Source organism: Dermacentor variabilis, chromosome 2 (genome assembly GCF_050947875.1).
Source record: "Dermacentor variabilis isolate Ectoservices chromosome 2, ASM5094787v1, whole genome shotgun sequence".
NCBI lineage: Eukaryota > Metazoa > Arthropoda > Arachnida > Ixodida > Ixodidae > Dermacentor > Dermacentor variabilis.
In genome coordinates this window covers 142,144,705-142,159,484 of record NC_134569.1, presented here as the reverse complement: position 1 = coordinate 142,159,484, position 14,780 = coordinate 142,144,705, and the positions used below count along the sequence as shown (strand labels likewise).

General features: G+C 48.4%; 1 protein-coding gene across 1 annotated transcript in view; it reads right to left on the bottom strand.

The window, feature by feature from the left end:
- The window catches only part of Myo31DF (Unconventional myosin ID), a 93,705-nt gene extending 84,206 nt beyond the window's left edge, over positions 1-9,499 (bottom strand). The window contains exon 1 of the mRNA XM_075682139.1: positions 9,063-9,499. Within this exon, the coding sequence (XP_075538254.1) occupies positions 9,063-9,151 (89 nt within the window). The 5' untranslated portion in view covers positions 9,152-9,499. The remainder of the gene's footprint in view (positions 1-9,062) is intronic.
- Positions 9,500-14,780: the final 5,281 nt, after the last annotated feature.

The window sequence follows — 14,780 nt, the reverse complement described above, 5'->3', positions numbered from 1 at the left end:
GCCCTCAGTCCGACCTTCACCTTGCAGACTGTGCAAAGAACGGGGTGGGCCACTACGAACCAGCCAGGTGTCGGCGGATGGCTTCTTTTCGCCACAAATTCCAAACCAGTTTCTTCGAAGCGGAGTTACTGTGGGTTATGGTGAGCATGAGCGTGGTATCGCAACGGAGTCGACGATGGTGATTTGCCGGAGGACAGTCTTCAGATTCCCTAGTCGACTCGCCTAGGGAAGACTACGGGATTAAAATCAGATACTGTTCGAGAGTGAGGACAGAAGGTCCTGATGTGGACTGAGACGTTTAACTTGCTCCTGCATGGAGTGGGCTCCCGTACTGGAGCCGTGTAAGTAAGCTTAATAAAACCATTTTCCTTCATTTTCTACAACTTGACGTCGTAGTCGATGGGCTTGGTCGATTTTATGACGCTCCCCTAGCCGCAACAGTCATGAAAGGTTTACGCAGAACTTCGCTCTAAAAAATGAACGTTTCGCAAGAGCAAGATTTACAAGAATATACCTAATATTTGTTATACGGTAATAAAACAAAAAAAGTGTAGCAAGGAAAAATAAAAAGTGTTCACAGACTGCGTAATTCGTAGGCGCTTGTTAGAAGTGAATTCCAAAACGGAGAATAGTTCCACAAGAAAAATATCGATAAGGGGCTTTTATCATTCTGATGCGCACAAAACACACAAGGCACTAATATTTGTTAAAGCATACAAAGAAGAATATCGTATCCCCGTAGTAACATCATGCTTTACGAAGCCAGATGCATGTGTTCGTTTTAAATTCTCCCGATTACTTTTGCGCAGAGATACCGACCATATTACGCGTCTCTATATACAGTGAGAATGTATAGCTTCGCCAATAAATTCTCGGATAATAAGAACATTTATTGCATCACAATAAATGTGGTGCATTTTATTTTGAAGTGCTCCATATGCGAATGAACAGTACGTTTTTCCTTTCTTTTTTTTAAGAAGAAGGCTTTAGTTGCTTGCCGAATATTACAGCTTAAATCTGTTCAAAGCTATCAAAGGCTCAAACCACAGGGCTTTCTGAAGAACCTCCGAGGTTAGTGTTTAATAAACCAACATAATAAGTCACACGTCCCGAGTACGTTAAACCGTGCTTGCCACTTCTCCCTTTCAGCGATGCCAGCAACGAAGTGTATTCACGATGCATACTCGACATTTATTTCCGTCTGGAAAAGTAGTCTCTGCATATGCCTCTCTCTCCGTCACCGATCTGTGGCCAATTCCTGCGGCCGTGCAAACAGTGTTTCTGGCTCGAGGCTGCACGCGATCCCTCACCCACTGAGCACGTGATCGTGAGTATGAGTCATCCGTTCGGTGACAAACCCACGTACTCACCAAGCACTGAGCGGGCGAGAAGGAAGCTTCGCGTTATGGGAGTACCGGCATTACTGACGACATTTGAGACTTCTCACATTTGTTCGCGCTAAATGAAAGTGCCGTGGTCCTGGAAGTTCCTGAACATATATACTGGCAAGTCTCAGAGCGCCCTAAATTGACGTTTAAAGGTTACTCATTTGCCCGTTCAGCATGTGGGGAAAATGCTGCATAAGAAACTTGACAAGCCTATCGGCAGCAGTCGGCTACTTATGCTGGTAGCTATAAAAATCATCACAAAATTAAACAAAAAACAAGAAAAGGGGGAAAGGGCGAGGCGGGAGGGCTGAGCGTGCAGCGCAGCTGCAGACAGACGCACCGCATCCGGCCTAGGGCGGAAGCGGGGTCACACCAGACGCGACTCGTTCAGCCAAACACGGCCTCCCTCTACAGTGGCTGTACTCCCTCCTCCCACGCTGGGACGGCGGGCGACACGGCGGCCGATAGAGCGCCGCAATCGGCTCCGCCGCAGCCCGCGGGTCCGGTTTTTTTTCGGACGGAAGCCCCGCCAGAGGCCGCCGCGTGCCTAGCATTCCTCCTCGTCGCGCAAACCGCGACGAAGCGGGAAAAAAAAAAAAAATGCAGGTAAGTCCCACCCTAAGCTGCTGAAGCGTTCACGCAAAAAAGTAGTGAGGCGGGACGGGCAAAGGGAGTTGATTCTCCTGCACGCAGTCTGGTCTCGCCCCTATTTTTGTTTCGAAGCCAGCGTGACACGTATTTTGTAAGCTTCCCTGACACGTAAAGGAAAGCCATCTTGCCAGTGTGCAGAGATTGGGAAAGGCTTATAGGATGTTTTAATGATACTAATTTTTTTGGCCTCTAAACGGGGATATAGCGTCACCAAAGTGTACCCTGACGTGACGCCAATATTTTGATGACCTCGCGTAACAGGCATGATTGCGTTGCTAATTTTAAAAAAATAATGAAAAGAAAACCGCTGGGCGCGTTTCTACCGGGACATGCGATCGAAGGAATGCAACCAGCCAGCGTATCACGACGTCATGACGTAGTGCGTTCCGCGTACTGGAACAGAAACTAGTTCGTATAAACGAGTACTAGAGTAAATTATATATAGCGCTCTGATACTTGCCAATATTCTTTCTAAGGTTTAAAGGGTTTGAAGCTTTTCTTCACGCAACAAAAATGGCGCAAGTCGTAAATGTCACGCCATTACTCTTAACGCGACCAAGGCAGGGAGATTGATGGAACATGGCGGCGCTGATGTATTTCCTGGTCTCGAATCGCTTAGCTGCGCCGGCAGCCAGCAAAAGCATAGCCTTAGAGATCAGCTTCTGTTGTCCAAGGACAGGCGTCACTGGGGTGTGCATTCGGACACCGCTTGTTGGCGTCTTTCTTGTTCTTTTTTCCGGTCTCGTATTGAAAACTTTAGACAATCAGATTTGTGGATGCACTGGGAACTCCAAAACTGCCAGGGTGCTGGTTGCCCCGGGAAAGCTTAACCGCTGCATAGTTTGCGAAAGCAGCCCGTGAATGGCTGCTGCACGCAATGATCCGCCAACCAATCAGCTTCGCGAGAATGCTAGGTTTCCACGATGCCCGGCCACACAGGATGGAATTGTGACACGCAGTGCTGAACGGTATCCGTGAACAACACGGGGGAGTGATTTCTCCAGCAATCTATTTAGTTTGCGTTAGTTTCTTATCAATTTCGTCGAGGCCCCGCCCATACACGCAACAGCGGTAGTGTAGCTGACGGTTAGTTCACTACTGTTCATCGGAAAAGTTTAAAAACTCGGGACTGGCGGCGTTCTGTTCTCCCTCTTGCGAAAAAAAACAGAAAACAAAGACGGGGCAGCAGCTAACTGGACTATGGGAATATTGACGTCCACGTTAGGTGCGAGCGTTCGGAGCTATACAGTGACTAATTGAGTCGGGTTTTGCATAAGAGAAGCGGACATGGCAACGCTAATTGCACGTTACCAGTTGTTACGCTCTTCCCGGTTCTCACGCGGGCGCAAACCGGTCTTCATTAATCATTCCCGCGTTCTTTTGTTTCGTTCTGCGCCGCTTTGTGCTGGCACCTTTACTGCGACAGCAGTTAAGAACTGTGTGGCTTTTTACTGTGTTCGTCCCTCACATCACGTCGTCGAGGCCATGGCATGCAACTATTCATCCTTATGGCAGAGCTAAGCAAAAAATTGGCGCACCACCACTACACATGCGGTGGTGCATTAGCCGTGTTCAACGGAACTCGTTCACGTGCAGCGGCAAAAAAAAAAAAAAAAAAAATGAAGAAGAAGAAACGAGAAAGAAAGGAAGAAAAAAGAAAGGGAAACGCGTTCGCACGAACGTGACAGTGGCGTGTTTAGCATTGCTCGGCGCATCGGGGTAATTAACCACGTGAAAGCAGCATTTACGTGTTGCGCATCTCCCTTCGTCCGAAATAAGCGGTAAAACTCGTTTCCGGCGGTATTTGCGTCGCGCCGTCAAGTGCGCATGCGCGCACCGCGGCGGACGTGCCTCAATGCGGATTACGTCAGCGTTTACGCGCATGCGCGCCAGAGACGACTTCCCGTCGCGAACTGTTATATATCCTCTCTCCCTTATAGCATCAATGCGATTCGTCTTTCAAGCGCATTACCACCGTTGATGCACCCCTTTTGTCGCATTCACGCAAATGGCGAAATGTGTATCGTCACAATCAGCATATATCGCGCAACACACACGCGCTCTCTCTTTCCATTGTATTTGTGACGGTTTACGGCAATTCATCAGGATGACGTACCGCGAACCATGTAGAGGAAGCGCGCGTGTAGAGAAATAAACCAAGTGTGTTCCAGTCAACGCCATGCATAACCCTTGTGTAGTTTTTTTTTCAGTCACATATTTATTACAATGATGGATAAATAAATAAATTGCGTGGTTTATTTCTTTAAATAAAGTGATACCGAGTTATGTGTTCGTACCTCACGAGCATGTGTCACGAAATTCGTAGATAACTGATATTAATTCCTAGCATTCGTTGCATTGGCGATTTCCCGCTTCGGATGTGGCGTAGTTGACGCTCAGAGGTCACTGATATAAAACGTTATCGGTTGTAGCAATACTCTAGCGAACGCATAACATACCGGACATATCGTTCATTGAACTCTTATAACTTGCTCTGTTTGCGATGCTGTACAACGTGTGCCACGCAGGAAATATTTTCGCTATGCAAGTGTACGCGAAAAGAAAAAGAAAAGCGCAGAGCGAATGCAAGGGAACTAGCTCCGAGACGAATATCTTTACATTGATTTTCGCATACAGCAAAACTCCATCTTCAGTGAACGCAAGAAGCCATGCGTACAGGTTAAATTTCAAGGTTCAATACAGAGCTTTAGAGTAGCGTTTGCAGCTAAACGTAAACGCACAGCGTAAATACGTAAAGAAATAGCGTTCTCCTCACTGCGCATTCCCTGTAGCTTCTGCGGTCCATGCGTACTTACAAAACAACAAGGAACGTGGGCCTCTGCACAAAATCGTCCCTGGAATTTTTAGCAGACGCCCGTACTTACAAACTACACTGAAAGCTGTCTTTTCACGGCCACTAACCAATTGACCATGGCCCAAGTATCCTCCCACGTGACAATGGATTCATGATTTGCTCAGAGAGTACACCAAGCTTGTATGGCGCACTTGTAGCACTTGTGCTTAGGGCGGAGCTACACACGCTGCTGTCAAGGTGTCTCATCTCCCGTTTGCGTAACAAAGCGGACAAAGCGCTAGCTTCTGCGTATAGAACAAAATATTGCGCTGCACTGTGCTCACGGAAAGGCAACCGCGTCTTTCGCAGAGGGATCGGAGAAAGTTGCGCTTAAGCTCCTCCGATCCCTACGCGAATGGTCCTCCTTTACTCGAATGGCGAGCGACGCAACACGTTTGCGTCTGTAAGCAGCTTAGCCTTCGAACGCAGGCAGCCTCGCAGAGACAATCGTATACAGTGGTTCGTGCGCGGAAAAGCACTCAGCGGCAGCGTTCAGTGAACGCCTGGGTTGCACGGTCCGAAGACAGGGCATATACAAAGTAAACAAACATACACATGGTAGCGAAGCTTCCATATAGAAGCCCGTAGGTTCATAACGTGGCGGTTCGTGGGGCTTAGCACCATATGTTTGGCGAGGTAGCACTTCCGGCAGAAAAATAAATAATTGACGTCATTTTAATTCTCAAACGCGCGTAATTTATTTTGGTGGCCCGACATATTTGCTCGTTATTCTTGCGGGCGGTATCTTCCAGTGCCCCGCGATTTGGCGCGATGGCCGTTTCGAGCTTCGCCAAACGCCAACCATGTGGCTATTACACTCGTGCACGGAGCATTGTTTCTTTGCGGGCTTGCTGAAGAAAAAGAAAAAAAAAAAGCTTTAGGTGTTGAACGATGGTCGCATCGTCGGACGCCAAGCCCGTCGTTAGCCAGCGCAGCCACACGAAGGCATCTAAGAGACAAAAAAAAAAAAAAAAATCTGGCGGTCGTAGCTCACTACTTTTGGCTGGACGCGTCACCTACGACGAAACACACCTCGCAAGCGCACAACGCCACCAGAACTTCGACAAACGTTGACGAGCAAAACAACATGTGAAGGGGACGTGTGTAGTAGGAGATAGACTTTACGAGCGATCGTCGGCTTCCCTCGTGCGCTTTCGCGCGCACGCAAGGCATACAACACGCGGCGATGGTGTTATCGCCCTGAAACTTTATACCGAATGTCACGGCGACGGCAATAATGAGCCTGGAGTGTCCGTACAATTGCTATCGCAATAAAACGGTTTTTCTTTAAAATTGTTTGTTCTTGTCTCATCACCTAGTCGCGCTTGAATCGCTGCTCCCATAACCACCCTGCTGGTGTCGGTGGCAACTGGCTCTGGACCGCTTGCCGCGCGAAGCTTCGCGACTCATTTGAACCGGCCTTGTAGCGTAGGCCACATTCAGTCGCAGGCGATTCTCAAGGGTAATATATGCTACGGTGAATTGAAAGGTTTCCCGAAGAGAAGGAGCTATGTCAACGTCAAGCTAATATATATATATAGAAAAGATCCCGGCCGAACCTATAGAATCATGTCACCATTTGTGTTTCTTTCACACATGGCGGACCTACATGAAGTCTGTCTAGCATTCCAACGCTGCATAGCAATGAAAAGTATAAAACTACCGCTGCTACGTTCGAAGTGCCGGACTGAATACTAATGCCACTAAATGCTTGCTGTTCGCAAGCATTTTGTCTCAAACCAGCCAGCAAGGTATCGACTTCTTTGCATCCCACCGATTTGGCGCTCCAGACAGAAGTCTGGAAGACCTTTATGAAAGCGTCTCTCTCTTACTCTCTTGGGCAGCCGGCAATAAAAATAAGCCCTAACATGGGCGAACATTGTACTAAACGAGCGCAGGATCGTATGGAACTTGATTACGTACCGCTCCCTGCCAGTTATATTGTATAACTGCCAGAGCTTTAACAATGCGATACAGCCTGTTCTCTGCGAACTTGTCTTTGGCGATAAATAATGGTGCAGGTGTCAACTGTCACTTGTTTCCGGAGGTCGCAATAAGCCGGCAACGTACCAATTTGCACGTGTACCTTGGAACGTATACATACGCCACTTACCAATTTTACACGATATTACGGGGCCCTGCATCGGAAGTACTAACGATAAAAGACCGTTACCACTGCGCAAACGTTGTAGATAACAGGATGTGCACGTGAGAACAAGCAGAGTGAAAAACGCTATGAAGTCTAATCTGTGTAACGTTTCCAACAACATTTCAAGCCCCGATAATGACCGATGATCAACTGACTCAAAACGTGCCTGCATGCACATATAAACATGTTTTGCAGCAGAGGACCACTAACGTCAGGCAAAGTATATGCTAAAAAGGAACGAGTGAAGGTTACAGATGCGTGGGAAGATTATAACCATGAGAACCATGGATCCCAGTTAGACGAGTGTCACATTTCTCGGTCGCGATCGGCATCTGTGAGCAAGGTGAGAAAGGCAGCCTATCACAATCACGGTTGAGAATTTCGATCTGGATCTCTCTCCGGATCAGGCTCGGTCGCGATCGGAAGTGGCCGTGTGATACCGATATAAAACGGAGAAACTGCTAGTTAAAATTTCACCACTGTAAATAACTCTGTATTTGCAGGGTAATGCGTTAGTGAAGCAATAATTAATCGCATGAGAGCTATAGTACAACTTCAATTTCCGAAGTTATCACAGTAGCCAAAGAAAGCGCCGTTGCTTGAATGCCAAAAGCTTCGAGCTACTCGGCAATGACGAACAAGGCCAGCAACGGCCACATTTTACCATCTTCACTTCGCAAGAGCGGCTGCGAACAAGCGCGCATCATAAAGGTTGTCTCAAAAACGAGTGGAAAACGTATTTCACCCGAAGCGTATGCTATACATAGTACGTCACCACAGAAAGACCTGTCGCTGCCAGTTTTAGATGCTACAAGCAGATACGGCAACTGCACAGATGTGAATTCTTTTTCAACAGCCGCACCTTCTAGCGACAAAAGCAGTTCGCAGCGAAGCAGGCTTTGAATATTAGACGAGTATGCAAACATGGTTCAAAACTGTATAAGTGCGACAAACGGGTGAAGCGGAACGCCAGGTACCGCACGTCAATACCGCACGTCAATGCGTTTCCTCCCGTCAAAAGTTCACGGAACTTCCTCAGCATCCTGAATATGGCTGGGAAGAAAAGAAAACGAAAACAAAAACGTATATCTAAAGTATAGCGGACGTTTCTGATCCGTTTTTGCACTCGCAGTGAATTATCAATCACTGGTATTCAGCGGCGCGCTTCCTTTGAGTCAAAGCGAACATGCATTGAACTTCCTATTGACGTGAACGCGGAGTTGGGCGGCGCCGACGTAGCCTTTCGGATACGTCCCGTCTGCAGCGGCTAAGTTTAACACCTTATATGGAAATGCTTTTTTTTTAAACCAGCGACACCTCCCCGAACGCTGTTACGGGTCGAGTAGGCCGCGATAAAGAAAAAAAAAAAAAGCAGCGATTGCAGACAGCTGCCGTCAGCGACGCAAGAGCGTAAATATAGCACGCGCCAGCACATACACCTAGTAAACTCCCCGCCGCTTAGTCGAACCCGGCTGGAGTGAGTCAGAGGGCAACGGGCGGGGTTATTACACAACGCGATTCATCTGCCGACGAGCGCGCCGCAAATTGATGACGAAGCGAAAGCTTCGCCGCGCAAATGACTCACAATCGCAACAGCCCGAGACGGATCGTTACAAACATCGACAACGAAGCAGCCAAGGCAAAAAAGCTCGACAGCAGTTCTAAAACACAACGGCAACAAGTATTTGTTAGCAGGAACAGGAGCACCTGCAATACGAACGTCAGACGTCAGCTGCAGCTGACGCCCGTTTGATTCGAAAGAAAACCGATCAACCGAAGAACTCTCGGCTGTACTACACCAGGAACCCACTTCACACGTTTCACAAAACACAAAACAAAACCAGCGTGTGAAGTCCGAAGCGCGCGACGGGACAAACGGCACGTACACGCCCAACTTTCCCGCTCACGGCGTGCCGGCAGAACGGTGAGCTACCGGCCGATTTGAAAACGGGCCGCGGGACTCTGGTTGGTCCGCGACGAGAGCGCGCGCGCGGTTTTGCCGTTGCTCGTCCGTGCTCACCTGACTTTGAGGTTATCCAAAAACGCATCCGTGGTGATGTTCTCGAGGAGCACAAAGTCCCCGATCCCGACGTCGTCGAAACCGGCCATTGCGCATTTCACGCGGGCAGCACACTCACGAGGAAGCACAAACACGCAGTTTTCGAATTCAACGCCGCCGGTGCACAACCGCAAAATTCAACACGCGCAGCCTGCGATCACGCTGCGCCGATCTGAACCTAGTGAACCCGCTCAGCTCAACAGAGTGGCCAGCACAGCAAGAGACGTCAGGCGGCGCCGCGAACGACAGCAGCACCACCCATCGACGAACGGGCCAACCAGAAGGGGAAGAATGAAACTGAACTTGCGAGCGCGTACGACTGGGGGGCTTGGCGCGTTGTGCGTTTCGAATTCTTTTATTTGCTTTCCTTCCCCCTGGTTCGTCCTTGTGCTTTCTCCCGTTCGCTTCTCCTTTAGAGGAAAGGGCGGGCACTCTCTGGTCGCCTTCAAGGGGCTTCAACAACCCCGCCCCGCCGCCGCTCCGTCTGCTGACTGCTGATAGTTGCTAGTGTGTTGGCACGGCGGGTCTTGCGATCGGCGGGGTTCTCGCAGCTTCCTCGCCCTCTAACAAGCGCGACTCGCAACCACAATGCCGCAACTCCTTATTTGATGCCGCAACGCTACTAAGCGGCCGTTACGACTTTTCGCCGAGACCGCGGCGCGGCGGATAGGGGGGGGCTTTCAGCCGACGGCGCAACGCAAACCGTCGCGCCATCCGCAGCTAAGGTCACACATCCCCGTAGGTTGATTTGTTTGGTGTTATTTCTATTTGTTTCAAAGCGGCGTTCCCTCGAAACGAGCGACCGAGTCAACAACTGGCGCCGTGCGAGTACCCGCTGAGTAGTAGCTGACGTTTCGTCTGTCAGCGCGTGGCTGATGCTTCGCGCGGTTCGCAGTTTTTATTGCGCGTCCTGTCTCGACCGCTCCAGCGGTCTGTGACAGCACTTTGTCGGCGAAATTGGAATGAACTGGGACGTGCATTACTGTACTGCCCGTCGCCGCAGGCCCCTCGCACGCTGTGGCAGATACGGGCTTCCTCATTTAGTCCCTGGTTCCTGCCGCAACAGATCGTAATTCCGCTTCAGACACCGAAGGAAGAACGCTTATTTCTTTCTATTCATTTTGCGGCCAACACTATTATCAAAGCAGTGGCTGTTTTGTTTCTATCTTTAACGGGAATTTAACACGATCTCATGTACCGCATGCTGCATTATCGCTCTCACACTCTTATCAGTGTCAAAGAATGAATGAAAATAAGGTAAAACCGTTTGAATTGGATACGGATTTGAGATGCTTAAAACCACTTGATAATTTGAAAGACGCTTACATCTGTTGCCTTACATTTTCCAGCATAAACGCATTGTTTTGTAGACGCCTTGACGCGCGCACAGGGATGGCAGTAATCACGTTTAGGAGGCGTGGTGTAATACATGCATAGCCGGCCACGAAAATTTATGGGACATGGATTGCAAGACAAACGTATGCGAATTCCTGCCATGTTTTGGCATGCTTCTGATTTAACAGGTCCCTTTCTAAGCCCCAAAAGCTACTACAGGCTGAAACTTTGAATTCGAGGCTTTGTAGACATACCGTGTCGAATACAGACTTCTTTATTACTTTTTCTTTTGGTGACCAAGTTTACGCTGACAACGTTCAAATAATTAAGGTGCTTACGCGAAATGAAAGCCCAACTTCTGTTTTACGGATTTCTTCCCGTAAACTCGGCAACGAAGCCTCAGTGCGACGTCACACATTTCGAGGTATTGTTTTTTGTTTATATTTGCACCGTGCGGTACAGCAAAGGTTGTCAAAACTTGCTATGCCGAGTCTTTGGTTCCGTTAGGGTGCAATGAAGTTCCTTAGTCGGTAACCAATTACCCGTGTAGACGCTGTCACAATCCACGACGTCATTCGTGTGACCCCGGTCTTCTTTTGTTCGTGCTGTGCGTTTTGAGTCATTTAAATAACGCATTCATGATAGAATAGGCAATATCAACGAATGATTAATAGATTAAACGTATCCTGCAACACGATTTGCCTTAATAGATCGCTCTAAAAGAAGTTTGCATCCTTTGAGGTGTATCTGTGCCACACAACGATAATCGTCATCTGCCTTGCTTGCATTTCCATTCTTGAAAACGCCGCGCCCGCTACTTTCCTGTCGGGAATGCTATGTCATGCTGATAACGCGCATGCCGTTCGTTACTGGAAAGTACCGGGCTCGCCGCGTTAAAGAAAGTAAATGCGGGTAAGACAGATGACGTTTATCGTTGTGTGGCAGCGATACGACTCAAAGGGTGCAAACGTTTCTTAGAGTGATGTCTACCTTTCATTTAATCGACTTAATCGATTAGGTCTGTTCGATTACTATTTTCCGAGAGTTTGCCAGTAGTGGCGCGAAAACGTTTCGAAATCGTGCTGTAATGGCGGCGCACGAGCAGCGACTGTGCGGCTGCCGTCTGCTAGTCCCTGTGATGCCGAGCCGAGCGCTTCCCCTCTCTTCCTTGAAATGGCCGCAAAATTCAAGGCATGCTATAAGAGCAACCCAGTCGTTCATCGTCGTGCTACTCCCAGTCCACTAAAGACGTGGTACAGCATGCGAGCCGGTTTGGAGCATGTATTTGACATTGCGATGCAGTTGATGTCGATTCGAGCAAATGTACAGCGTCCGAGCGACCATTCTCGCATGCTGGTTGCGTAGCCATTCAAAGAACGTTCCGGTTTCAACCAGACGTTACGTCCAGTTGACATTGTTCCTTCGCTCTTTAGAAAAAGGCACGCGATTTCAAAGCCTAAACCAGCAATTTCCTTTTCCCCTGTGCGTAAAGCAATTTCTTGCGTATTTCAGTTGGACTTCACCTTTCACTTTTGCCATGTAATTTTCTTCTTTCTTGTTTAACTGTACTTTACAGGGATTCGCTAGTGTCACGAATATTATTTAATTCTGCGCTAAGTGCCCTTTTATAACATATTGTTTATCGTTTCGAAAGCCACTAGTGCCAACTACATTTAGCGTTTAACCAGTTAAATATCGTCCTTTATCAAACGTTTATACACTTGTGTGTCAAACTTAGTTCCCCCTGTCAAACATGAAGATAGGGCCCTACAGAAGTAGATAACGGTGTTTCAAGCTTTTCAAATGTGCCGGCAAGAATTTGCATGCATCAATTAATCGATGAAAAACCCTGCATCGAAAGCGATTAATCGATTAAAGGATAAATTGATGAATGATTAATCGTTAATCGAATAAAAAAACTAATCTACTATCCATAATTTACGACATGAAACCTATACTCCATCTCACAAGTTGCTTGCATGCCCTGTGGAAGCTGTAAAACTCCTTAGACAATAGAAAGGTCGACTGCCCCTCGAGATGTGTTCATGTGCACGCAAACCATGCATGATCGAGTAATGGCTTCTTTCTTCTACACAACGATACGAAAGTAAGGCACGTGAGTATTACGATTGCAAATATATAAGCGACAACAAGATTACTGGCTTTCGTTATAAGCGGTTTTAGCAAGCGATCAAACTGAAAACAACGTTGCTTGTCAAAAAAGAAAAAGAAGAAAATTAAGGAAAAAAGAAGAGTGACATCTGGGGAAATTTTCGCATTTCTTCTCTTTATTCGGAACCGCACGTAGAATGTACTAGAAGTTAGAGTGAGTCCAACGAGGGCTCCGCGTTAAGCATTTTTTTATTGAAATTCCAGATGGCGCCACCATCGCCTTCTGAACGCCACGGCCGCGTGCGCCGGAGCGTGCCGAACGGCTGCGCTCGAACGCAGCGTTGCAGTTGCGCTCGAGCATGACTGCAATCGGATGGATCGCGTATGTAGTTTGCTTGCCTTTTTGAACCTTATGTGTGTGTTTTCACTGTGTCGTGAGGGGAACGAAATTCAGAGCTCATATTGGGAAGAAATGGGGTTCATCTACAGGAACGGGATGAGGTACAGGAATAAATGAACTGTGTGGCTTAATTAGGTGTTAAATAAAAATTGGTAAACCGTCGTTTTCTGCGTTTCTCAAGGCGCCATATTGAATGCTAACAAAATTTCCCCGATGCCCTGATAACGGCAGCAATTCGACATTTAGGGAGAACATAGGCCACATTATTCGTTACGTGCTGCAAATTTTTTTTGTAGGTTAATTGTGTGTTTTGAAGATATTTACGGAACAGCCGTTTCTTCCCCTATATTTATGCGTCATAGACCTCAGACGTAGTTGATTTTCCAGATCCTCTGGGTGAATAAAACAAAACACATTGTTTATATTTGCTTGAATTAGGAAGCATGTTATCGGCTGTCTATGTTTTCGAGCTCGCGCAGGTTTCCATTGTCACGTGCCTGCAATGTCAATGACGGTTCAACTAAGAGCGGGGGCGTCCTCTTTGATGACCGGCCTTCATCGGTTGCATGTGAGGTCGTTTTCTTTTGCATCGGCTGCTCGCGCGTTGGCTGCTCGTACGATGCTCCGGAAGATACGGCAAAAGATTGTGGGTACTGCATCGGACCGAAGCGCAGGCTTTCCACGCTGTGTAGATGCTTCCTGACCTTCAATGATATGCACATAATGCCTCAGTATGTATGTACTCTGCATCAAAGTGCAGCTCACAAATGGAGTCGGTTGCTTCTAGAGGGCCGATCGGTGCGGCGAATATTGAGCTCTGTTGCGACGCCTGTTTCTCGAACCTCGACCGCCGTTACTATTGGGTAGCGTGGCGTTGTCGGCAGGCTGCAGGCGTCCGTTAGACCATGGCGACCAGGCAGGGACGAGACGATTTGTAGTACGAAACTTGCACTGTTTATTCAATGGTTGGTGAAGAAGAGAATGAATAAAAAATACATTGCGCGGCCGCTTAAGTAGACCTGCTAAAATCGTAGGAGGGATCTTGCTTACGTCAACGTCACGTGACATGCACTGAGCCTGGTCGGGGATGGGCGGCTGATCCTTTCTCCTAGGCGACGATGCACGTGCTTGCCTCCTTTGGCTGCCGCCCGAGGGCCCTGTTTGGTTCGCGGAAAGGGTCTCCCCTAGAGTCGGACAGTTCGCGGAGAGGGTGCTCCCTTAGAGCCGCACAGTTTGTGAAAAGGGTTCTCCCCTAGAGTCACACACACACAAAGGAGGCCTTTCATCACTGGGAGGCGCCTGCCAGGCTAACAACCACTCGATACAACAATAGCAAATTAGGGATCCATCCTCCGTTTCGATTAGGCATGGTCTTTGAGCATCCTTTTTGCCCGGGATGTTACACGCCAATCGTAACAGCTCCTGCACCCGGCGCCTTTAGGGACTCCGAAGAGCGAGAGCTTGGCCTGACCTTTCAATCTGCTGTATACGGTTTTGCAAGCCACTACACAACAGTAGTTCTTTCACCGTGGTGTGCTCATCCTCTCATCCTTCGAACACTCTGCAAAGGCGCCGAGTTACCAGACAAACTATAATGCTATAGTCACACAAAAAGTCACGAAAGAACAGAAGCTTGAGGGTGTGTCGAGCTGACGACGGCGCGTCGAGCAGACGACAGCTCGGTGCCGTCGTAACCACCGGCGGTACGCGCGTTTCCGCCGGGCCGCCAAGGCACCGGATTGACAGGAACTTCAGAAGAAGGCGACGGCAGCGTCGCCGCAATGTTCAACGTTTTTTGCTTCACTCTCACCGCTTGCCTGGCCTCCGTTGGA